At 34.4% G+C, this 25,671-nt stretch overlaps 5 protein-coding genes across 9 annotated transcripts; 4 read left to right on the top strand and 1 right to left on the bottom strand.

The window, feature by feature from the left end:
• The first annotated feature begins 12,972 nt into the window (after positions 1-12,972).
• Positions 12,973-14,234, top strand: LOC107488297 (aluminum-activated malate transporter 9-like). The gene is made up of 3 exons (XM_016109024.3): positions 12,973-13,225; positions 13,711-13,851; positions 13,957-14,234. The coding sequence occupies exons 1-3, from the start codon at positions 12,973-12,975 to the stop codon at positions 14,232-14,234; spliced, it is 672 nt and encodes a 223-aa protein (XP_015964510.2).
• Positions 14,235-14,461: 227 nt separating this feature from the next.
• Positions 14,462-15,354, top strand: LOC127747586 (aluminum-activated malate transporter 9-like). Its single transcript, XM_052261642.1, has 2 exons — positions 14,462-14,738; positions 14,965-15,354. The coding sequence occupies exons 1-2, from the start codon at positions 14,481-14,483 to the stop codon at positions 15,352-15,354; spliced, it is 648 nt and encodes a 215-aa protein (XP_052117602.1). The 5' UTR covers positions 14,462-14,480.
• Positions 14,734-19,073, bottom strand: LOC107488298 (protein PAM71, chloroplastic). Of its 4 annotated transcripts, none has more exons than XR_001591882.3 (10): positions 18,507-19,073; positions 18,300-18,353; positions 18,139-18,200; positions 17,857-17,925; positions 17,687-17,738; positions 17,488-17,562; positions 17,208-17,337; positions 16,904-16,994; positions 16,521-16,568; positions 14,734-15,861 (listed from the first exon to the last, which is right to left on the bottom strand). XR_001591882.3 is itself a non-coding variant. In XM_016109025.3 (10 exons), exons 1-10 carry the CDS (start codon positions 18,918-18,920, stop codon positions 15,790-15,792), a joined length of 1,047 nt encoding a protein of 348 aa, XP_015964511.1. In that variant the 5' UTR covers positions 18,921-19,069; the 3' UTR covers positions 14,734-15,789. The 4 variants fall into 4 exon arrangements, 3 of the variants coding, with proteins under 3 accessions (XP_015964511.1, XP_052118470.1, XP_015964512.1); XM_016109025.3 differs by having other exon boundaries at positions 16,904-16,974; positions 18,507-19,069; XM_052262510.1 differs by lacking the exon at positions 16,904-16,994.
• A 707-nt stretch (positions 19,074-19,780) lies between these two features.
• LOC107488295 (uncharacterized protein At5g41620) lies at positions 19,781-23,471 on the top strand. Of its 2 annotated transcripts, none has more exons than XM_021142294.2 (3): positions 19,781-20,226; positions 20,826-20,993; positions 21,704-23,471. In XM_021142294.2, the coding sequence occupies exons 1-3, from the start codon at positions 19,816-19,818 to the stop codon at positions 23,210-23,212; spliced, it is 2,088 nt and encodes a 695-aa protein (XP_020997953.1). In that variant the 5' UTR covers positions 19,781-19,815; the 3' UTR covers positions 23,213-23,471. The 2 variants fall into 2 exon arrangements, with proteins under 2 accessions (XP_020997953.1, XP_015964508.1); XM_016109022.3 differs by having other exon boundaries at positions 19,787-20,226; positions 20,862-20,993.
• A 432-nt stretch (positions 23,472-23,903) lies between these two features.
• LOC107488299 (uncharacterized) lies at positions 23,904-24,852 on the top strand. Its single transcript, XM_016109027.3, has 3 exons — positions 23,904-24,106; positions 24,209-24,341; positions 24,446-24,852. The coding sequence occupies exons 1-3, from the start codon at positions 23,946-23,948 to the stop codon at positions 24,500-24,502; spliced, it is 351 nt and encodes a 116-aa protein (XP_015964513.1). The 5' UTR covers positions 23,904-23,945; the 3' UTR covers positions 24,503-24,852.
• Positions 24,853-25,671: the final 819 nt, after the last annotated feature.

Here is a 25,671-nt window from a genome sequence, read left to right on the forward strand (position 1 = left end):
GTTGTCCATAACCTGAAAAAGAAAAAACCTGTAGGGGAGTGAGAACATCGTCCTCGTGGGTTCTCAGTAGGAAAGGAAATACCATCAAAGCAAAGAAATACTTGCAAATACAATTAATTTCGTTATAAAATCAGTTTATCCATGAAATTACCTTTTGGGAAAAACTTTGTATAAAAAATTAATTTGAAAAGTCGTAAAGGAATTCCTTTAGTTTACGAATCAGTAAGGTGAATAGTTTAAAGAAATGAGAAAGATCAAAGTCGTGCCTAAAGACTTTCTATCTCTCAACTTACTTTGCTCTTTCCTATCCAACTAGTACATAAGTTAAAATAATAAGACAACACCTAGTTCGTTCTACCCTAACCTTCATTACCTCATACCATAAACCACCCTCATCACGCCTCTACCCAAAAAGGCTCTCAGATAAACATACACATACAAGACAAACAAAGAAATCACAGGTAGAATTCAGGTACAGCAAGTAAAATAAATAGTAGATAAATGTGGCTAGGCAATTAGGCAAACCAAAACAATGCACACTCAATCAAAACATACAAATGCATATGATGTATGCTTGTCCTATGGCTGATGAGTCTCATCTGTCGGTTATCAAGCCAACCCGACAAGTCCGATTCGCTAAACCATTAGACTATCCCCCGACGCGCATCCCCATGAGTTTATGCATAGCTTTTTCTCATACATACATACATACATACATACATACATACATACATACATACATATATATATATATGTATATATATATGTATATATATATCAAATCGCTCAATGGGGTACCATTTCTGAGAATTTGTAAGTGTCCGGTCACCCTTACGTCGCAGGGTCAATAGAGTATCGAGTCTCAATCTGGAACACGTGGTGGCAAGCCATGGCTCTTTACCCAGGAAAACTCGTATCTCAGATAATTCAAATAAATAGGCCATATGAATAGTTCAATTATAATTCATCAACATCCGCATCATTCTTAATCATGTCTCATTCATCACGAATCTTGTCATCAATAACATAACCATTGTCATGAATCACACTCATCACCCCACAACACTATAATTAACCAGAATTATCATCATACCTCAATCATACTTAATCATTATCCTCCCTCAACCTTGAAATCATCATCAGACCTCGACCAAAACTAATTGTGACTAAATCACATCTCAATTTTAAATATAATCTCCAAATAACTCACTAAACTTACCTCCAAATCAATACCACACAATTTTCATCATATTCCTCAAAATAACCTTCTTCCTCTTAACTATTATGTTCAATTTCATTAAAAACCTTAAACTCACTTTCCTATTCCCAAACCCTTGAATTTATACTTAATTGACTGTTTATAAGTCTTTAGTTAATTAATCAAATCTCCTCTCGTTATTAAAAATCAAATGAGTTTAAAACTACAAGATTAATAAAATCATAAGAATTCGATTATCTTTAATAAGCTTTAAAAGCATTTAAAATATACTTCTTTTATTAAAGTTACTTAAATCAAAATTATTTTCAAAATTACAACCAAAACTTCTTCAAATTCTTAAAAAAATTCCGACAGCACCTCCCCTAAAAACTGGAATTCGCCACCCATCACGAGTCTCTTATTTTTAACCCCAACTCAGTCAAAACCAACTTTACAAATTAACATTTCCAAATTCATCATTCAAAACCAATAAGAACCAATTTCAATCAAAAGTTCAAAATCAATATATCCAATCATTTTACCAGAAATTTCAAAGAATGATAAATCAATACTCAATTCAGCCACAACTTCAATCACAGCAGAAAACTCATTTCAATCACAACATTAATTCATTTACATTAATTTACTCAACTCATCAGGTATTCAACTTCAAAATATTTTAACTTTAAAAGAATCCCATACCTCAATTATCCGAGTTCGCATAAATTTATCGTGATAATTTCCCCTCCTTTTAATTCATGGTAGCAACTGCGACTCTCATGCAACTGGAACGGCAGTGGCAGCAACCGGAACAGCGACAATGTTAGTCTTTACACCAGTGGCCATAGTTGCAGTAAAATAGAAGATTCAAATTGGATAGGAATTAAAAGTAATTATAACCCTGGGGATTCAAAACAAAGTAAGGACTAGAATTGAATTAAAATAAGACTGCGTCACTCTGATAACTTGGATATTACGATGACTCTAAATATATTTAATACTAAAATAGGAGCCTGTTTAAAACTTAAACCATATTTTTTTCAAAGCTTACATCCATACATTACAAATTATAATACTTACAAAGAATACATATATATACATATTATTAATTTCACAAGCATTACATAATCAGAATCCTATCCCTCTTATAAAACTTATAAAGATAAAGGCGAGGGAAAAAGTAACTAATACAACACAAACATCGTTTAAAACAGAAATGGAAATAAATAAGCTCTTTCGAACTTCACACCCATAACCTGAAAAAGAAAAGACCTGTAGAGGAGTGAGAACACCGTCCTCGCAGGTTCTCAGTATAGAAGGAAATACCATCAAAGCAAAGAAATACTTGAAAATACAATTAATTTCGTTATAAAAGCAGTTTATCCATGAAATTACCTTTTGGGAAAAACTTTGTATAAAAAATTAATTTTAAAAGTCGTAAAGGAATTCCTTTAGTTTACGAATCAGTAAGGTGAATAGTTTAAAGAAATGAGAAAGATCAAAGTCGTGCCTAAAGACTTTCTATCCCTCAACTTACTCTGCTCTTTCCTATCCAACTAGTACATAAGTTAAAATAATAAGACAACACCTAGTTTGTTCTACCCCAACCTTCATCATCTCATACCAGAAACCACTCTCATCACGCCTCCACCCAAAAAGGTCTCTCAGATAAACATACACATACAAGACAAACAAAGAAATCAAAGGTAGGATTCAAGTACAACAAATAAAACAAATAGCAGATAAATGTGGGTAGGCAGTTAGGCAAACCAAAACAATGCACACTCAATCAAAACATACAAATGTATATGATGTATGACTGTCCTATGGCTGATGCGCCTCATCTATCAGTTATCAAGCCAACCCGACAAGTCTGGTTTGATAAATCATTGGACTGTCCCCTGACGCGCATCCCCATGAGTCTATGCATAGCTTGTTCTCATATATATACAAGAATTTAACATGAAAACTCCAATTACTGGAGAAAAAATCACGGCCGTTGCCAAATGATAACCAGAGAATATCACTATGTGAAAATTGTTACAACACATAGACTTCTTTCTCTCTAACACTGGCACCCCAGTACACCCACACTCTCAAAGCAAATATTTAACTACACCTCACAACACTCTCTAATCAAAAGGTATAGAGGAAAAGAAAAGTCAAATACAAGCTTTAAGTGTTTCCGACTAGTGCAAAAATTATGGAGAACTCATATTTATAGCCTAGGCCACCCACTCCATTTGCTATCCTAAGCAATGTGGGACTAATTTAACCAAATCTTAACAATCTCCCCCTTGATTGAAATAGTCACACATCTTCAGCTTCCATTGTCAACACCGACAATTCTTTGCTGCCATTGTCTATACCGACAATCATAATTCAGAGAACTATCATACTCCACCATAAAAGTATACTCACTTGGAATTAGACCACTCCAAGTATTTCGCCTTGGTACAGATCGAAACCTTGCTGAAAATTCATGGTGCAACTTTCAAATTGGCTTTTTCTGAAAGTTATTCAGCCATCGACATAACTCCGCCACACACCTTGCATCTCAACGCCAACCAATGCCTGTGTGCAATTGTGGACCCGATTGCCACAACTTATCTTTATCCATGGCAGTGCGGCAATACCATGAGGATACTTCTTGTCTTCTACGTCTTGTGCAAACCTGATTGTATCAACACATCATTGACTTGTATTTGCCACAAGCCAAAATTGATTCTTCCATCAAATTTCTCTATTTCAAGCTTTACAGCACTTGAATATCCTGACATTGTTACAACTGTATACTGGAATAGTATAACTCAACTGTAGACCGTGCACTAGGAAGGGTCCCCAGGAAAGAGAGGTGGGTCACAATGGACACACTTAAATACCAGGTCTTTCCTTAGCCAGAACCTTTCCAAACTGCACTCTCACAGTGTCACACTGCCTTCCGGCAACAACAACAGCAACCAAAGATCAACCTCAAACTACAGGACAAAATTCTTTTCTGATGTGGAAGGTCAGACTAGGCTGCAACCACAGAGTATACTAAGAATAAATCCCACCGAACCGAAGCTCTGATACCACATTGTTGGGAATAATACACCATTCCCCCTTGAGAAAATACATTTCACAGAGAAATAAAATAGACACAATCACAACACAAGAATTTAACGTGAAAACTCCAATTACCGGAGAAAAAATCACGTCCGTTGTCAAATGACAACCAGAGAATATCACTATGTGAAAATTGTTATAACACACAGACTTCTTTCTCTCTAACACCGGCACCCCAGTATACCCACACTCTCTTAAAGCAAATATTTAACTACACCTCAGAACACTCTCTAATCAAAGAGTATAGAGAAAAAGAAAAGTCAGATACAAGCTTTAAGTGTTTCCGACTGGTGCAAAAATTATGGAGAACTTAGCCTCATATTTATAGCCTAGGCCACCCACTCCATTTGCTATCCTAAGCAATGTGGGACTAATTCAACCAAATCCTAACACCAGTCTCCCTTACATCGCAGGGTCAACAGAGTATCGAGTCTCAACCTGAAACACGTGGTGGCAAGCCACGACTCTTTACCCAGGAAAACTCGTATCTCAGATAATTCAAATAAATAAGCCATATGAATAGTTCAATCATAATTCATCAACATCCGCATCATTCTTAATCATGTCTCATTCATCACAAATATTGTCATCAATAACGTAACCATTGTCATCAATCACAATCATCACCCCACAACACTATAATTAACCAGAATTATCACCATACCTCAATCATACTTAATCATTATCCTCCCTCAACCTCGAAATCATCATCAGACTTCAACCAAAACTAATTGTCACTAAATCACATCTCAATTTTAAATATAATCTTCAAATAACTCACTAAACTTACCTCTAAATCAATACCACACAATTTTCATCGTATTCCTCAAAATAACCTTCTTCCTCAAAATAACCTTCTTCCTATTAACTCTTACGTTCAATTTCATTAAAAACCTTAAACTCACTTTCCTATTCCTGAACCCTTGAATTTATATTTAATTTACTATTTTTAAGTCTTTAGTTAATTATTTAAATCTCCTCTCGTTATTAAAAATCAAGTGAGTTTAAAACTACAAGGTTAATAAAATCATAAGAATCCGATTATCTTTAATAATCTTTAAAAGCATTCAAAATATACTTCTTTTATTAAAGTTACTTAAATCAAAATCATTTTCAAAATCACAACCAAAACTTCTTCAAATTCTTAGAAAAATTCCGACAGCACCTCCCTTAAAAACTGGAATTTGCCACCCATCACGGGTCCCCTCTTTTTAACCCCAACTCAGTCAAAACCAACTTTACAAATTAACATTTTCAAATTCATCATTTAAAATCAATAAGAACCAATTTCAATCAAAAGTTCAAAATCAATATATCCAATCATTTTGCCAGAAATTTCAAAGAATGATAAATCAATACTCAATTCAGTCACAACTTCAATCACAGCAAAAAACTCATTTCAATCACAACATTAATTCATTTGCATTAATTTACTAAACTAATCAGGTATTCAACTCCAAAATATTTTAACTTTAAAAGAATCCCCTACCTCGATTAGCCGAGTTCGCATAAATTTATCGTGATAATTCCCTCTCCTTTTAATTCATGGCAGCAGCTGCGACTCTCACGCAACTAGAACGACAGTGGCAGCAACCGGAACAGTGACAATGTTAGTCTTCACAGCAGTGGCCATGGTTGCAGCAAAATAGAAGATTCAAATTGGATAGGAATTAAAAGCAATTACAACCCTAGGATTCAAGACAAAGTAAGGACTAGAATTAAATTAAAATTATAACATGAAAACCGTAGCAGTGACAAAACAGAACATACAAATGGACCAAATCTACAGGAAAGATCAGACCAGTACCAAGATAACAGAAACAGAAATAGCAGTAGCTTCAGCAGTCCTGCGTAGGGGTGCCAACGGGGCGGGTAGGGGCGGGTTTTTGCTCTACCCGACCCCGTTCCGCCGTATAATAACCCGCATAGAACCCGCCCCGCTTTTACCCGTGGGTAGTAAAATGTTGAACCCTAACCCGCCCCTATGGGTACTAAAATCCAATAAATAAAATTAAATTTCAAAATTTATATAACCATCATCACATAACTAAAAACCCGCCCCGAGCGGGTAGGGGCGGGATGGATACCCGCGAGTTCGGGTAGTATTGCCATCCCTAGACTCCCGCGACAACACTAGCGTCAATATTCAACCTAATTGTAGCAGAAAATAGGATAATAGTACAGTAAAAGTGGAAGTAGAAAAAGTTTAAGAAAGCGAAGGACAAAATAGAGGCGGCAAAGATACCTCTATCAGTGACTAACAACAACGTAGAGTTCAGTGGTGGTCACGGCGGCATTCGACGAGCCTAGTGACGGCAATAGCAGCGATGGTGGCCTTTGTCATCCTCCTTCGCGTTCATCTCTGTTTCGTTCTGCTTCTCCTGGCGACCTAGTTGACGGTGGAGATGAACCCTAGCTGTGGCACAATCTGCAGCGACGGTGTGGCGATAGCAGCGAGGCATGGTGCAGTGGCATTGGGTTTTCTCTGCGGTGACTAGGGGTGTGCATGGTCCGGCCCGGTCCCGAGCACTTTATGGGCTAATTTAGTGTGATTTCATCGGGTTTAGGGCCGGGTAAGGGTCTCAAAAATAGACCTGATCATTATTTTGGGTCGGGTCCGGGCCATGGCTCGGGCCGTTCGAAGTCGGCCCGGTGGCCCGGTCATCATACACAATTGATTTTTGTGTTATTAGTGATGGAGGATGGCTATTCTTATGTGGAATTTAAGTATTGTAAACCTTATATTTTGTGTTATTAGTTATTATAAGACTATAAGTTAATATTTTATGTTTAAAATGCATAAGATTTTAGACTAATGCATAATATTGTGTTATTTGTATTGATTTAGATATTTGGTGTTATTATACAATATTAGTATTGATTATGGTTATGCTTTAATTTTAGAGAAGAGTTGGTTCTTGTTATATTTTTCTAAGTGAATTTTACCATATCAAATAATAGTTGGAGTTTTGAAATTTTGGATATTTTCACATGCTAGCTTATAAGAAAGTGTCAAGATAATGTAATGTTAACGGCCCGATTTTCACCCGATTTTTATTTGGTATAATCGTGGCCCGAAAGTGTATAGGTTTCATCGGGTCTAGAGCCGGGTTCCGGTCTAATAAATAGGCCCGGTATATATTTCGGATCGGGTCTGAGTCACATCAAACCCGGTTTCACCCGATCGATGCACACCCCTAGCGACGATGATGACAGAACCGGCTTCTCCCTTCCCGCGCGTATGCTCTCCTGTCGGTCTCTCTCTCTCTTTGCACACTCTCTTCTGCTTTACCCATGGTTGACGGCGGCAAGGCGAGGACGACGACGGTGGCGACACAGCGAGGACGATGACAACGACTGGGTGGCGCGATCCACTCCTCCTCGCGGTTCATGGCAGATCGGCAGCGACGGCGACTCCCCATAAACGGCGATGCAGCACGATGGCGAGGAACTGGAGCGGTGGCAGGGCGCAAATAGCTTCCCTTTCTCTTCTTCTCCTTCTCCTCGGCGGTTCCCTTCCCCTCTTCCCTTCTTTCTTTCCTTCTTTCTTTTTCTTTCTTCGTGGTTGCGTGCTGTGTGGGTGGTGTATGTTGTGTGTGTTGTGCGAGTTGTGTGAGTGGGTTAGGGTTAGGTCAAAATTAGGGTTTTGATTTAGGAATTTTGGGTTTAATTAGAGTAAGTTAATTTTAATAAAATTGGAGTATAAAGAGTATTAATTTAAAATCTAATTTAGTCCTTAAAATTACTTTAAAGTATTATTTGTTGTATGGAAATACTAATTTGATTCTCAATCAAATACTCTAATTAAAAATATAAGATAATATAATTGATTTTTTTATTAACAAAACTTAAAGTATTTAATTATAAAAATATTATCATACAAAATTTTCTAAGACTTTAAATAGTAAATAGGAAAATAATCCAAAATTATAGAGTTTGGATAAATACTTTAATTTATTTCAAATCCAATTAATCAAAACTATTTTTAATTATTTTTAATAAAATAATCTTTGAAATTAAAACTGTAAATAAATATATGATTTGAAATTAGTTCAAAATAGAATTTTTTAAAAATTTTAGGTTTTACACTTTAAACTTTAAAGACCAAAATAAAATTATACTCAAACGTAGGAGACCAATTTAATATTTTATTCTAAATTTAATTTTATATTTTTTATTTTACCAGTATATTTATAAATTATAGAATGATTAAATATTGTATTTAATTAAAAAATTAATTTATTGTAAATTAAATCGGTAAGATAAAACGTAGAATTTTATGGTGCGAGTAAATACAAATTGAAAAATTTTTAATTCGCAAATAAAATAGGACTGGACTTTAAAAATAATTTAAACCTATAAATAAAATTAGAGTTTAATTTAAATCCTATTTTATCTTACCTATTATTAGTCCTAGCATAGAATGACAGCAGATTCCATTTTTTAGATATCCCACCTGCTAGCTTCAGCCATATCATATAGATGATGATGGTAGATCATTTCTTTGTTTTCTATTTTTCGTATTTAATTTTCGAATTTAGTACCATTTCAATTCCAAAAGAAAAAAAATATATTACGCTGGATATTAATTCAATTAATCTTTGTCTTTAATTTCTATTCAGTATAATTCTGATGTTGAAAAAAAAACTCAATTAATCCTTATTCGTGGAATAGATTCTAAATCTTATATGGATCACCTAGTTCAATTTTTTCATCTAGCTGAATATGACATATATATACTTATAATAAGAGAAATATTAAAAAATAAATAAAATTTATTATTTTTTATCAATATTCTTAGTTATTAGATTAATTTTTTTGTCTAACAATTTAATAATATATTTTTAATTTATACTTTTAAATTTTATTGATTAATATATCATTAACCAAAAATAATAAATTATGTTAGTCTTTCGTATTTCTCTTATAATAATTCATATCCATCAAGGCATCAATTGTATATTGTTACACTGAATGCTGAAATAAATTCGGAATATATAACTGCATCCTTATATGCAAAAAATTATGCCTCGGATGAATAGATTGAAAATTTATTTTTGTCCAGGAGTGTAGTACTAGTAGCATATAATATGGATGATGTCTTCCACTACCACTACTACTGTCAAAAATTACAAGCCACGTATCATATGTTTCTTAATTTGAGTGACTACTGAGTGGTTTGGACTCAGAATATGTACATGCATAATGTGTAGACTGTAGAGTAGAATGGGGTTATGGATCCAACTGAATTAGTTCTATAGTTTGGAGAATAGTGGAAGAACAATCATCTTAGGGAATCAATTTAACATGCATGAAAGAAGGCATCATCTATAACATCGTGCATGCATAAAACGATAAGACAAAAACTTACTACTTTCGATATATGCAAGGGTGGTAATCGAAAAGTCCGTCCTGTTCTGTCAAAAGTCTATTTTTAGTAGATTAATTTATTCTATTTTATTTAATAAAGTGATTCTAAAATTTTATTCCATCTTATTTAACAGCAAATTAGTAGGTCAAATTCATTAATTTTTTTATTATTAAATATTAAATAATATATATAATTTTACAATTATTTTAATAAATTTATAATTTTTAAAAATATAAAAAATTATAATTTTTAAATTCACAAACAAAGTCTTTATAATTATAAATATGTAATAAACATAATTATAAATAAAATTTTTTGAAACAAATAATAAAACCAACATTTTTTAAAGTAAAATAAATATTATCCAAAATATATAATTAAACATCTACAAGTTTAAAACATAATCAATCAAACGTAAAACATAATCTAAAATACTAAATTAGAACATCTTCAAAAAAACCATAAATCCGGAGAAAAAACTTGTCCCATTCCATTAAAACTCATGGTTTAAGCGGTGCAAGTTAAGCGAATTTTTGATATATGACCGTCTCATTTTTTTAACTCGACCTATCATTTTAAGCAGATTACACAGTCCAATTCGATAAATTTAGATTTGTTTATCATCTTTATATATATATGACATTTTATTATTTTGATTTTTTTTACATCTTGTTGATTATTACACTTTTTACATTTTTCAAAATTTTGGTCTTTAAATTGTTAATAAAGGTATGTAAAGTTTTATCTTCCCCTATCGAACTAGTTTTTATCGATTAAATTAGACTCATTTAATTTTAATTTTAATATAATATTCGAATTTTATATAATAGATTATTTTTAAAAAATTTGATATTAGACATTTTTATCTATAAAAAAATTTTATTACATTAAAATTTATAAATTTTACAAACAGAAATAAAATATATAAATTTTTTAGTGTTGTTTTTACTTAGATAAATAGGTCTTTAAGATTGTAATAAAAAAACCTATATATATGTCTTAATTTTATAAAATTTGAGACCTCAATGTAATAAATTTTAGAACAAAAGTGTCTAATACAAAATTTTTTAAACATCTATTTGAGTATATATTCTTATACTAATGTTTATCAAGTACGCTTATCATCCGAAATCTATTTATTCTTAATATATAAAAGTAGATACATAAGTTTATCCACATTACTTTTAAGATATCTTTCTCCTCCTACTAATGTCATGTCAGCAACATCGCTTACTTGACAAAATTTTAGAATCATCCACTCAATTTTTGCCAAATCAACTATTATTTCTAAATTAGCAAAAATATATATATATATANTATCGGGTATTTAGTATATCTTACCGTTATAAATAATATAATAAATGTATAGCTCCAATAATTAATTTATTAATTTCTATGAATAACTCATTAAATACAATAAACATCCATATTACAAATGTCATAATAATATTATTAATTATAATAAATTTTATTCCATACTATTGAAACTACTTGTATAAGTCTCTTATCATTATTTCTTCAAATAACATCAAATTTAGCATAAAAAATTTATTTTTGAACTACACAATATCTCAAACTTACTCAATGGAGCATCAATTCATTTTTCATTTACATATATAGTTATTAACAAAATACTAATAATTTTAAGAACATCGTGTTAAAAGTCACATTGTGCAAAAATCTCTCAAGATAAATAAAGAAATTACAACACAAATAAAGAGCCAAAAAATTATTGCACTTACATCAACATTAGTTAGTGAATACAAAGGTACATCTTTTTCAAAAAATTTTAAATCTATTTTTTTTCTTAGTTCAAAGAATTATATTTTATATAATACATTAAATGAGACAAATACAATACAATCTTATTTTATATAATCTATTATATTATAATATTTTAGGTGATTATTCGGTTAGCACAACTTCGAATACAAAAATCTATATCAATCTACAAATGAAAAAATTCGCACAACTGACTAATGGATATTTCATAACTGATAAGTCTCTCAAAAATTAATTCATTTATTTAAATATTCAATTTAACAAATATAAAAAATCCTAAACAGGGCTTATCAACATGAAGTAATGGAGATACCAATCCAAGACAATGTCAACACAAATTTTAAGAATAAAATGATTAGAAATCGAATAATTATTCAATAGAAAAGTGCATACAACTCAACAATTCATAAAGAATATGTCTTCACAAGAATGTACCATAAAAGAAGAAAGTAACAACTCTAAGAACAACCAATAAAGAAAAAGGAGGGCGAACGCCACATAAGAAGACTAAGTTCATCAACTAAAATAAATACAAAAATTAAACTACCAAATAAAAATGTCATTTTATAGAATTTTAACATCTAAATCTTTTATATTATAAATTATTTTAAATAAAATACCTTTTAAATTTAATTTTAGTTGACATATATTTAATTTAATTTTACAAAATATAATAATTTTTAATATTTTATTATATACTATCATTAATTTACCACTCTGTCACGGATCTCATTCTAGTTATCTTTAAATTTCTTAATTTCAGTGCTAGAGTAATCTGGAGTGAGAATATGTTCATGCGTGTCTAAAGTAAGGGCACGGAACTAAGTTTTGAGGTTGGAGATTGGAGAATAATGGAACAATATCTCACATAACTTAATGAACATTTAAAAAAAGGCATCTGCGACATCATATCGTATACAGTTATACATATAAAAGATAAGAAACGGCTTACATTGGTTATTGTCAATATGTTGTGATGAGCGGAAAAAAAGTTCTACCAGCATCAGTAATTAATTATGTTAACAACTTGGGTATCTCCATTTCCTTAGGACTCAAAAGAATAATTTGGGAGATGGAAGTCTCTGTCATTATTCTGTGTTATTTTTAGGAACATGCATGTGTGAACTAGCTTGGGTGGCTGAAAATTATGAATACTAGTTTCTATTCTTAAGTAAAGAATATATAATGCAGAGAATTTATAATTTATTAGTTAAGATTTTGAATCAAGATGTGATATGAAACCTACTTTTATGATTACTCACTTAATTCGTTAATTCAAACTTTTTCCTGATCTGTTGTGAACAATTTCCATTCTCAAATACTGATTATGGTATCAATTCTTGTTCCATTATACTATACCTTATGCTTCCTCTTTGAATCTCTCTCTTTCTCTGTGATGTATATAAATACCCGAAAACACACTCTCTCAAGAAGAGTTAAGAAGGAAAGTTATATATAGCTTGTGTTGGTTCCTCCACTATACCATTGTTATATAGATTACTCATTGTAGAGAATGAATGGGAAAAAGGATAGCATAGAAATTAGCATTCCTACTAATAAACCTGATTCTGAGAGTAGTATCAAATGTAGCATGAGTAAAGTTTGGTGTATTTGGAAGGAAGATGAAGTAATATTTGGCCTCAAAGCAGGACTATCTGTAGTTGTAGTGTCCCTATTAGCACTATTTAAAGCCCCCTACCATGTCTTTGGCACCAATATCATCTGGGCCATTATCACTGCTATCATCGTCTTCGAATACACTGTTGGTAAGTATAAAAATATTTTAATTTGTGCTGACTATTCACGTAAAAATATCTTCTTATTATAAAAAATAATAGTTGAAAATTGTTTAATAATTTGACTAAATTGTCTTAAAAATATTTCCATATGAATAGCTATTTTAATTTATATATCGATATGTTTAATAACAACCAAAAAAAAATTAAAATGCGTCTTATTTAGACTTTTTTTTTGTTTCTTTAACATTATTCTTAATATATGTTAGAAAAAAAAAACTACTAAAACTATTTTATTTAATATTTATTTATTATAAAATACATTAAATAAAACCAAAAGTAATAAGTTTTGATAATTTTTTACTAATATTTGTTTGTTATCAATGTCCTTATTATACAATAAGACTAGTAATACATAGACACGGTATCATTACAAGGGTAAGTAACTATATATGTATATTTGCACCTTACACCATGGGTATCATTAATCAACTTCATGAATTCAATATTTGAAGGAGCAACGTTTAACCGAGGTTTTAATCGAGCACTAGGAAGCTTGCTGGCGGGAATCTTGGCCATAGCTGTTGTTCATATAGCGCTCTGGTGTGGCAGTGTCGCTCAACCTATTATTATTGGCCTTAGCATCTTCTTCGTTGGTATGCATTTATTAATTATATTATACATGCCATGCAGCATTATGCATGTTTTCCAAAATTTATGTACGATATGATATGGAGATGTATATATATATATATTTACAGCGAGCATAGCGTCAATGCTGAGAATTTGGCCATGGCTTGTGCAATATGAGTACGGGTTCAGGGTGATACAGATAAGCTACTGCTTGATCATAATCTCTGGATACAGAATGGGGAACCCAATTAAGAGTATGGTGGATCGCTGGTATTCAATCGCCATTGGAGGAATCATTTCAGTGTGTGTCAATGTCTTTGTTTATCCTATGTGGGCTGGTGATCAGCTTCATAACGATCTTGTTAAATGCTTTTATTCACTCGCAGATTCGCTCCAGGGTAATTAATATAAGGCCTCTAAGCTTCTTCATAATCCTTTTGATTTGCAACATGTATATATATCCCAACATGATTTTCTTTTTGTCTTTTATGATATTATCAGAATGTGTAAAGAAATATTTAGAAGAAAGATCACAACACAAGTCTGAATTCATCACTTCCAATGGGATGGATGAGATTTTAGGTGAACTAGCTTATGAGAGATGTCAAAGCAACTTGGTTAATTCTGGGCCAAAGTTTGAAATGCTGGTACTATGAGCACACGCTCCCTGAAATATATAGTATTTCATTTTATTTTATATATTTTTTTCATCTTAGTTTCAATATCTAATGTGCATGACAATCTTCTATTTTCTGATTGCAAGGCTAATTCGGCAAAATGGGAGCCACCACATGGTAGATTCTTGCAATTTTTATACCCATGGTCACAATATCTTAAAGTTGCAGCAGTGTTACGCCACTGTGCCTATGAAGTTATGGCACTTGATACTATTCTACACTCAGAAATTCAGGTTGTAATAATATTCTCTCTTTACTACATAGTATTTGCATCAAATTAAATACAATCATGTATGAGAATCTTTAAATCTTTTTGCTACTATAGAAAGAAACTATTATTTTTGTATGCAACAGATATACATTCAAACTTTTGAGTTATGTTAAAAAAATGTTTATCATTTTCATATGACCTTATATTATGAAGTTCTTCCATTCTAATGGTTGGTTTTCACTTTTCAGGCACCGTACAATCTGCGAATTCTATTTGAGTCAGAAATCAAAGAGGTATCAAACGAAGTGGCAGACCTTATAAGGATTCTAGGAAGGGACATCAGCAGCATGAAATGGAGCCTGAAAAACTCCCAGGTCAAGAGGGTTCACAGTGCTACCAAGAGGCTTCAACATTCTATGCAACTCCATTCTTATCTACTTCTCAAAACTACTTCTGAAGAAGATAGTGAGATAACGACAGACTTGTTACCTAGGATGAGGGCCTTGGAGAGTACGGAAGCATTGTCGCTGGTCAACTTCACTTCCTCGATCATCGAGTTTGTAGCGAGGGTTGACTACTTGGTAGAGGAAGTTGATAGGCTTTCGAAGATGGCCAAGTTCAAGCATGATGGACAGTAGAAGGAAAAGGTTCATTCATCTGTGATAGTGCCACATACTTATGGAGTTCAACAAGATAGACAAGTTCTTAAGCTATAGAAAAATATATCAATGGTTACCAGTCACCAGTACAGTGCTTGATGGAACTAATCTATAAAAATCTCAATATACAATATCCACAACAATTAAAGAATGTGTTTTGTAATAAGTAATTAACATTTCACTTGAAAAATAAACATAAGAGATCTTAAATTTAAGAGGACTACACATAAAGGAAGATGAACAATTTCTACAAAAGATAATGATACGTAACACACTTATTGATGGATCGGATACTAAGATTTTTAGCCGCAATTAAGATGAGTTCTAAAAGAAGTTCCGACAAAAGTATAAAACACTGGAGACAAGTGCGTTCTTGATGGCTTTGTAATTAGCTTATGGAGGCGCTTTTATCCTCTATTGCACAATTTCAAATAGGGTCACTGCAGCAAAGACGAGAAAGAGAACACCTCCAATGTAGGAAATAACCTTCAAGAGGAAAGTGAGAAAAGAATGTCTTAGTATTTATAGGTGTTAAGTAATATTACAAAAACAAATACACAAATGCAGGTTCAGGCTTCAACTATGTAGCACTATTAACATAAGAATAAAGTGTGGTTAGAAAAGCATCAGCATATTCGTAATCTTATGGTTACAATAATGTACTAGCTATTAGCCGCACCAAGTAGAAGGGAGGCGTCATTTGGTTGTCTATTATCTGATTGAAAGAGTATGTTCATTCCCAAAAAAACTAACCAAGAGATAAGGATGTGAAATTTGTGGTGTGAACCTTATCTTAAAAGTTAGTTTAAAAAATAAAGGTTGCCTTACATTTATAAGGACTATCATACTTTCAATTTTAGATGATGTGGGACTTAATAAAGGTCCCTTTAAAGGAATCTGTATAACATGTTGCACTTTTCATAAAGTTGATATAGATTATTAGATTTTATGCTGTGATTCTAGCATTAATAAAAGCATTTTGTAGATCATAGATTAAATTATTTTACAGCAAATGGTTGTCCCACTGGTTAAAGAATCGGTATGATTGGATGCGTAAAGGATGACCAATCCATGAAATTGGGCCCACTTTTGCACAGAGAGAACCATGAAAGCATACCAGGAAGGTAGGCTACAAGAGAAATTACCTTCTCTGACAAAAATGTCCCGAGTAGAGAGCCCCCAAGTACAGCAAGCTGCATATAACAAAATATACTTTTGAGAATAGAAAGCCCGCCAATGCATACAGATATGTGATAAGAAAGTAAACGACACTTTGCTCAAGGAATGTAAATTACATGCATTTAGGCATTTAGTCTGTTTTTATTTTATGACCTTTTTGGGTGTATTAAATATATGCTTATTAGACTCTAATCTGTTTTAAGCTATGGAATACAACAGTGCTTGTTTAGAATATTGTTGAAAGCCATCTAGAGCGTGCATTGAAAAGCACTAATTAAGAAATCTGACAGGTAATTTCAAGAGGCGTTTCAACAATCATTTGTGTATTAACTTAGATAAATAGCGTTACCAAAGTTGCAGCGCCGTGACCAGCTAGCGCTCCTCCTATGACTCCAAGAGGTGAAGAAGCTGCTGCAAGGGCTGAATAGTAGGGGGGGGATCTTGAGGGTGAGTTCAGTATATCAGGACAAGAACCAAGAGAACATGTCTTGCAATTTGAGATGAACGAACAATAAATAAAAATTGTACTGATCAAAATTAATTGTCACTCTAAACTCTTTCCACGCATATATATTTGATTCCTTAGCTTTCCGTGAAAATGTTTGACATGAATATTACATTTTGTATTCGAACGATGCCGGTAAAATACTCACCAATTGTGGAGAAAAATGATTTATCACCCCATTCAGCAACAAAAACTAAGAGGAAAGTACTGACAACTGTGCCAGCAGCTGCTAATATTCCAGCACCATTTCCAGAAAAATCTGAAACTGCTAACTCGGCCTGGTTAAGATAGGAAACATTAAATTTTAGGAATTTTAGAGAACTCTATCAATCAACCAAAGTGACAAATCAAATATGCAGCCTAAAATCAATATTAATGCATTGAACACATTATGCTTTGAAAGCTGATAAATACATGCCAAATTTTACCTCCTTCTGCTCATCATCTGATTTCTGGCCATCGCTTGATGATGCATCCACGAGAGTAGAGACTCCAAAGTACAGCTGAAGTCAATTAAATTCAGTGTCAAATTAACAGTGTTTTGTCTAAGAACAGAAAATTATTGGAATAAAGCACGTTGCATTGCGAACACAAATAAATTCAAATAAACAAGGATGTGATATTTACCAACAAGCAAACAGCAGCAATGTCATCAACAGGTAAATCAGTCTCACCAAACCTGCTCAACATAAATCATAAGATGAAGTCTAGGAAAATTCATTCCTACTCACTCTTCTAGTATGACCAAGATGTATCATTCATAGTTCATAAATAACTCCAAGAAATATAGCAAAAACCTGAAGGGCAAGATTTCATCAACATAGTGAAAAGTTCGGCCAAGGACAACTGATATGAGAGTCATTGCACTGCAAAAAATGAACAAAAATGGTATTAAAGAGTTTGAAGATTAGTGCATAGTTGACTTCCATAGATAGCTATTTGCAATTGTTCAAAAAAAAATCAGCAAGAATAATAATTGTATAAGTTTATCATTAAAGGTGAGTAATCATGAGGAAGTCCATAAAAACAGAGAACAAACTGAAAGGGCATCTAAATCACCGTGAAACAGAAAAACATACGCAAGTGCGCCAAATGTGCCAATGAAAACAACAACACCTGAATTCCTAGCTGCCAAGAGTGCCTGCCAACTCATCAAATACACAAATCAATGGAGTTGTAAGTTGCAACATTTGTTTTGGTCATATTGCAAGGAACGGGACATTGTTTTGCTTGTACTTACTGCAATGAAAAAAGTCTTGTCTCCCAGCTCAGAGAAAAAGATTAATAGAAATGCCTGTGACAAGAAGTAATCAAATATTACACTTGGAGCTGCACAGTAATTAATAATTGATTTGGAAGTGATTTTACTTAAATTGCAACGGAATAACTCTAGCTGCAAATTGCATTATGATTATGTTCGAAGAAGTGACAGGGAGATTTTCCTAACTGAAGCAAAACCTGTGCTTAAGTCACCAAAATCATGGAAGAAAGGAAAGGAATCTGAAGCGGCAAATGCAGGGTAAGAGTCCCCAAGTGCGAGGAACCCAAACAGGAGTAGAAACTTGAGATGCCCCTTGGATGAACCATCGTCGGTGTCAATCTCAGAAGGAGCCACGTCAGCACGGTGTGGCGGGGATAACTGACATTCCCAATGGGAACCGTTGTAACTGTCAGATGGAATTACCCTTTTACCCCGAAGTTTGTTAGGGGTTGTTGAAGGTGCATGGGTGCGATAGATAGCCGAGCTGATGAAAGATGAAGAGGATGAGTGAAGAGTGAGGTAGGAAGTGCGATGAGCGGAAGAAGAGGGAAACGATGCAAGTGGGCGTAGGAAGCTGTGAGAGTGAGATAGCGAGTGCATTTCTAACTTGCAATTTCAATGCTGCTTCTTCACTCTGCTTCCTCTCAACTTGGAATCATGACTATGTGCTGTTTTCCCAGGATAAGCCCTGCGCCATTCCTAACCAACCAACTGTCATTTCTTTATCTCTCCATCCATGTTAACCGTTTTCCATTTTCTGCTCCTGCAGTGTTTCCTTTGGGCTTGGAATACCATTCTAAAGCCCAATTTTAGATCCTTTATGTGGACATAGTGTCATGGGGCCCAACAAAGAACAAGTGGGCCCAAGTTGAATATCAGGCAGCTGCCCTGTTCGTCGCACTTTGGTGTTCCCATCTGTCGCTCCCCTGTTAAGCATTTCGTTATGGGGTAGTAAATTATTATTAATTCATTACTATTTATAGCTTTGCTTATTTAATTTTCTATTCAAGCATAATATAATTTCTTTATTTATTCAATAATTCATTTGAGCCAAACGAATAATAATGGCAAATAATAAACTAAGTTTTGAACCGCGTATGTGTGATAATAAAGAAAGAGACGGAGAATAGTGTTGGCTAATATTGTTGATTGTTGAATACTTTATGAATAGGGAGGGAGGGATAAAAAGTAGAGAAAAGTCAGGCAACGTATACTAAATAACTAAATGTTGCATTGCAATTGCATGGGTTGTATGATTATTGCAATAAAGAAGCTGGATCTCATGTAGTCATGTGCAAAAATCATTCCACTTCAACTCAAACATGCTATGCTCCGATCGAACTGACAATATCGACTTCCAATTCTAAACAGTCTCTGTATAGCCACGTGTAGTTTATACAGGAAATACAAAGGTTAAACAAATAAAAAGATGAAATAGGAATTAGGAAGTAAATATATTTAAATATTTTTAATAGAGAAGGCAGGTTGAAAAAGAATGGAGAGAGAGATGAAAAAGGGAAGGGAAGGGAAAAGTGAAGGAGGGGAAGCAGAAAAGGTGGAAAAATTAGGAGAAAAGTTGAAGAGAGGGGTATTGGTGGGGAAAAGTAAGGGTCCCTGCACTCCAGTGCCCTCTTGGAAGCTACTTTGGGGGAACAACAACATCATTCATCACCATCACTCTCTGCATCCACACCATCATCCCCACTCCGCCACCGTCTCTGCTAGGAAGCTCGCCGCCGCTCTCTGGGAATTCCACCACTACTTCCCTATCTTCCCAATGCATCGTGCTAACGGCGCCGCTCCCGCTGCTGCACCTGCTGGCCGCCACCATTACAACCTTCACAAGGACAAGGCTCCCGACATCTCCAACTTCTTCCCTGACGCTTCCACCGCTTCCCCTGATCATGTACGCCACGCTCTCTCCTTTCCTTTTCAGCTCTAATTTCTTTCTTAAGGGTTTCCTACTCATGCTCTTTGATTTTCTACTTCTGCCTTTATAATAGGGCCAATTTCCGATATTTGTATCATGTTATTATTTATTTTATAATTTATATGTACCGGAAAATATTCTTCCTATTATCCTCCACATTTATGGAGAATTGTGTGCTCTACTTCCATGTTACAAAAATTATTTGTTTACTCCTTTTGAGCCATCAATGTCTAGCTTGACTTGTCCTCTATATTATTCGGTTGTTCCTGAATTGTTGCTTCCGCAATTCATTTTTAACTCCTCACTGACAACATTTCCTCATTAAACTGAGACATATCCTCTTCAAGGAGATGTATAGGTTTCTTCCTTATTCTGCTATCTAGTAGGTGATCCCATATAAATGCTTTCCTTGTCATCCTCTTTCAAATTGTTTTAGTGTTGTAGCTTTTTTGCCCCCTTCTTGTTTGGTGTAATTATCATTGTGCTTTCCTTTCCTCTAGAATAAGTGATGTTTTTCTTGGTCATTGCAATGAGACGTGTTGTAATTCTGTTGACATTATCAAACATTTTGATAGATATGGATCTATAATTTGAAACTTTTCATTCATCAGCCAGCTAGTGCAAGCAGTTTGAGGAGGCATGTTGCGGCGTCACTAATGCAGCATCATCGAGCAATTGAGAGAAATAAGAATAACCATGCACTGCAACCTCTATCTCCTGCAAGTTATGGTAGCTCCATGGAGGTAAGCATCAACCAACTCCCAACCACCACAACCCGTTTCTTATTTATTTATTTATTTATTTCATCTAGAACAATGGAAAGGCACACAACTTTTCCTCTGGTTTTCATGGTAAACATGGTTTTTCCGCGGGATGTACCTTTTGGCATCCTATGTAATCATGGATCTAGGGTTTTCATGACTGCAATGTAAGTGATTGATTAGGAGTTTTATGGTCTAATATGTATCATGGAAAATACAATAAATAATTGGTATTATCGGGAAGCAGGTATCTTTCATACAGAATTTTGGTCATTAAACAGAGTTATTCATGATTATAAAATAACCTAACTGTATCAGTTATACCGCTGTTTGTTTGCCGCCATAATAACACTTATAAAAGATAGCTAATTAAATTGAGAAATTTCTGTAAAGAGTTTGCGACAATGTGTTTGGAGATTTATTGTAAGAACAAAATGGCACTAAAACTTCTTGCTCTGAAAGATCGGTGCTGGATGAACTAAAGTTTTTGTCAAGAACTACCTTCATATGTGAGATTGTGTTTTAAAGTATTTACTGCAAATGATATGCTCATAATTTATCGTTTGATCAATGTGAACGCTGAACAATGGACAAATATTTATCCATTCTCTATTCCAGCAGCTCATCTGTTATTGAATCTATTATACAATATTACATATTGTCTTTGCCCGTTATTTGTTCTTGTGTTGCAGATGACACCTTATAACCCTGCTGCAACTCCTAGCAGTTCCTTGGAATTTAAGGGAAGGATTGGTGAGTCCCGTTATAGTCTCAAAACATCCACAGAATTGCTAAAAGTGTTAAACAGGATATGGAGTTTGGAAGAACAGCATGCTTCTAACATTTCATTGATAAAAGCATTAAAAGCGGAGCTAGATCATGCACGAATCAGGGTCAAAGAGTTGCTTCGGGACCGGCAAGCAGATCGACAAGAGATTGATGATCTCATGAAGCAAATTGCAGAGGAAAAATTAGTTAGGAAGAGTAAGGAGCAAGATAGACTCCATGCTGCCGTTCAATCTGTGAGGGATGAACTTGAGGACGAAAGGAAACTAAGGAAAAGGTCAGAGAGCATACACAGGAAATTAGCTCGGGAGTTTTCTGAGGTAAAGTCTTCTTTTACTGTAGCTCTGAAAGAGTTGGAGCAAGAGAGAGCAAGAAGAAAATTGTTGGAGGACCTCTGCGATGAATTTGCTAGGGGAATAAACGAATATGAGCAAGAGGTGCATGCTCTGAAACACAAGTCTGATAAGGATCAGGTACAAACCATGGATAATGACCGTTTGATTCTCCACATATCTGAATCATGGCTTGATGAGCGTGTGCAGATGCAGCTGGAAGCAGCCCAGAATGGTTTTACGGATAAGAAGTCCATTGTAGATAAACTAAGCCTTGAAATCGAGACTTTCCTTAAAGCAAAAAAAAGTAGCAGGAGTACAGAAAATATCGTGTTGAGGGATCGCCGGAATTCCTTGGAATCAGTTCCGCTTAATGATGTTGTCAGTGCACCACGAGATGTGGGCGATGAGGATGATTCCGCGGGCAGTGATTCAAACTGCTTTGAGCTAAATAAGCCAAACAATAGAGGAGCTAAAGCACGTGAAGAAGAGCCTGCTGACAATACTCTTGATGAGTCATTGAAGTCCAACGCCAGGAAGAAAAAACCAGTCACTCAAGAAGGGTTAAAAGATCGCATCCCATCTAACTTGCAAGTGAAGTTTGAAGAACAGATGGCTTGGGCTATGTCATCCAATTCAAACAAGAAGTCGCAATCAATTGATGCAGAAGAGGGTAAGGGCACAACAGATACACGAGCAGCTGAAGGAACTATATCTGAGAAGTACGAACATGGACACGGTGAGTGTCTAGAAAGTGTAGGTTCGGAGAGGAAAATGAACCGGAGTGAATTGCACAGCTCCAATAAGAATCACATAACTGATAATGTGATCATAGGTCAACTTCTGGCATCAGAGAGTGGTGTGAGCATGCATGGAGAGGCGTCGTGCAGCAATGCTGGGTGGAGGAAGCAAGCAAGCCCTGTGAGGCAGTGGATGTCAAGTCTTGCACCCCAATCCCAAGATCATCATGGCATATCTGAGGCTCCCAAAGCATTGAAGGAGAATACTTTGAGAGCAAAACTCATGGAAGCAAGGTCCAAGGGGCAGAGGTCTCGTTTGAAAGCCCTGAAGGGTTCCTTTTAGAAGACCACATTCTTTTTTTTCCCTCCTTTCTGCTTTCTTGATAATATTTATCTTAACTGTGTATGTTACATATTTCACGTCCGGGGTGGGGTTATTTCTGTATACCAGTTGTAGATGGCTGTGGTGTTGTGTAATGGTGTCTTAACGTATCAGATTGACCTTTTACAAGTTAAAAGGCAAACTTACAATTTTGTCTAGTCTTTCTGCTTCTTGTATAACCAGCATGTATAATGTTATGTTACATGAATCTTGGTCTCAACTCTCAAGTAACCCTTAAATGTCTCATTTTAATGTTGGTCAATTAATTAACATTACAGGTGTTTATAATTGGATCGAATAATATTAATAATAATAATTTGTGTTTAAATAGTCACCAATTTTTATGTGCAAATAATATCACCCTATATTATAATTACTAAGAAATATGGAAGTGAAGTAGTTCATCTCGTAGCAAATTGTTCATATTAATACGAGGTGACATCAAACTCGAGACGAGAACCATATTTTTTTCTTTTGGACAGGCAGATTTTTTAAAAGTAAAATACGGAACATGTAGAAGGGAGAAGGGAGCAAACTAGTGGTGTAGACTGTAGAGGCCCAATACGAAGCAAATATAGAGTGTCAAAGTTGGGCTGGCCCAAGATGAAAGCTGTAGTCTAATCCAAATGAAAAAAAAAGAAGGTAGCAGTTGTATAGTTGTGCATGTGAATTGTGAAGTAGAGGGGTTGCGGGCATGGCAGCGTCGTTCAGGTGGATACTGCAGCTACACAGAGACGTTCCAAAAGCTGCTCGGTTCTACTCAGAAGGGTTGGATTTCACTACCAACGTCTGCACCCTTCGTTGGGCCGAACTCCAATCTGGTTCTCTCAAGCTCGCCCTCATGCATTCTCAACTGTATCTCTTTTATCTCCTTCTCATGCTCTCCATCTGTTCGATCATTTGCCCATTCCTATTTCCTACTCAAATTTAATTATATTTTATTTTATTCACATACAGCGAGCAAGTGACACAGAAGGGATACTCGTCGCTTCTATCATTCACTGTAACAGACATCAACAGTACAGTGACTAAACTAATAGCATTGGGAGCCGAACTTGATGGCCCTATCAAATATGAGGTCCATGGAAAGGTAACAATTTTACGCCACTAAATAAAATAAATTAACCTCTTGTTAATAATAATAGATTTGAATTAATTTGTAGGATGTGATGTGATTTGCATGTGATGAATCAGGTAGCAGCAATGCGGTGTCTTGATGGGCATGTGCTGGGGCTCTATGAACCTGTCTAAGAGCAGCAGCATTCAGCAATAGTCTGCTTTGGATTCCCCCCTTCAATTATTGTGCTACTACTATTACTATATAATACCAGTTTCCATTGCGTCGCGTGTCAAGCAATGCCCCTCAGTTCTTGTATGACTGAAAAGAAAGGGATTCAGATATCTACAAATAACGTGTCGTGTTTATCGCCTATTTTTCCCAACCCGTATCTCCTACAAGTCACATCAAATCTTATTTCTCTTTTGCGAATTCAACTTTCCTCCTCTATATATGTACCTTTCTTCAATCTTAGCCTTATTACTTGTACTTGTATCACTAAAATTGCTTCACAAATTTCAAATTTCTCATTTAAATCAATCAAGATGTTGTTGCTGTGCTGTGCTGTGTTTTTTAGTCAAGCAGTTACAACCGGGATTTCATCATTAAACCTTTGTTAATTTTGAGATATATCTTGAATTAAAAAACAGCCCAGACAAAGTGATCACACAATAACCATGATGCTTCTTTATGTCTTGCTTTACGTGTGTATGTTGAAGAAGCGTGATTTGAATCGTGGTATATATAGTCGATGAATGGATCATCCTCTGAAATCTATCAAAGCCTAGTAAGTAGTATCGGATCGTATTTCCTTAAACTAAACCAACTATACAATAATCCACAATGCTAGTTAGATCATGAGAACATTGCTACATGAGCCTGCTATATACTTCATGTCCAGTGGAGGGAGCCCCGATTCAAAGGTAAATAATAATAACGACTAAGAAAAAGGTAAAAACTCAGGTGCACTCGACTTCACATGAAGTTGATAGATGAGGGTCGTTAGATGATTTAACTAATTTGACTAAATTTTCATCTAACAAAACTATCAACTTCAAGTGAAATCGACTGCACCTGAGTTTTCACAAAAAAAAAAAAGTAAATAATAACATTTAGGATTTATCATACAACCGATGCAACATCTTACAATCTCAAACCTGCAATATTTTATTATCTTTTCATAATTGCTTGTATGTTGAAACGGAGAGATATGATTAGTAGTACCAAATTGATTGAAAGGTATATTAATATTAGGTAAACTTATTTTGTAGTGCGATATGGTTGCCTTTGTTTCAATGCATATTGTTAGATACTAATTTTAGAAAGCGAAAATGGTTTATCACAAAAAAGGATTGTTTCAATA

This window comes from Arachis duranensis, chromosome 5, assembly GCF_000817695.3.
Source record: "Arachis duranensis cultivar V14167 chromosome 5, aradu.V14167.gnm2.J7QH, whole genome shotgun sequence".
In the NCBI taxonomy this organism is placed as follows: Eukaryota; Viridiplantae; Streptophyta; class Magnoliopsida; order Fabales; family Fabaceae; genus Arachis; species Arachis duranensis.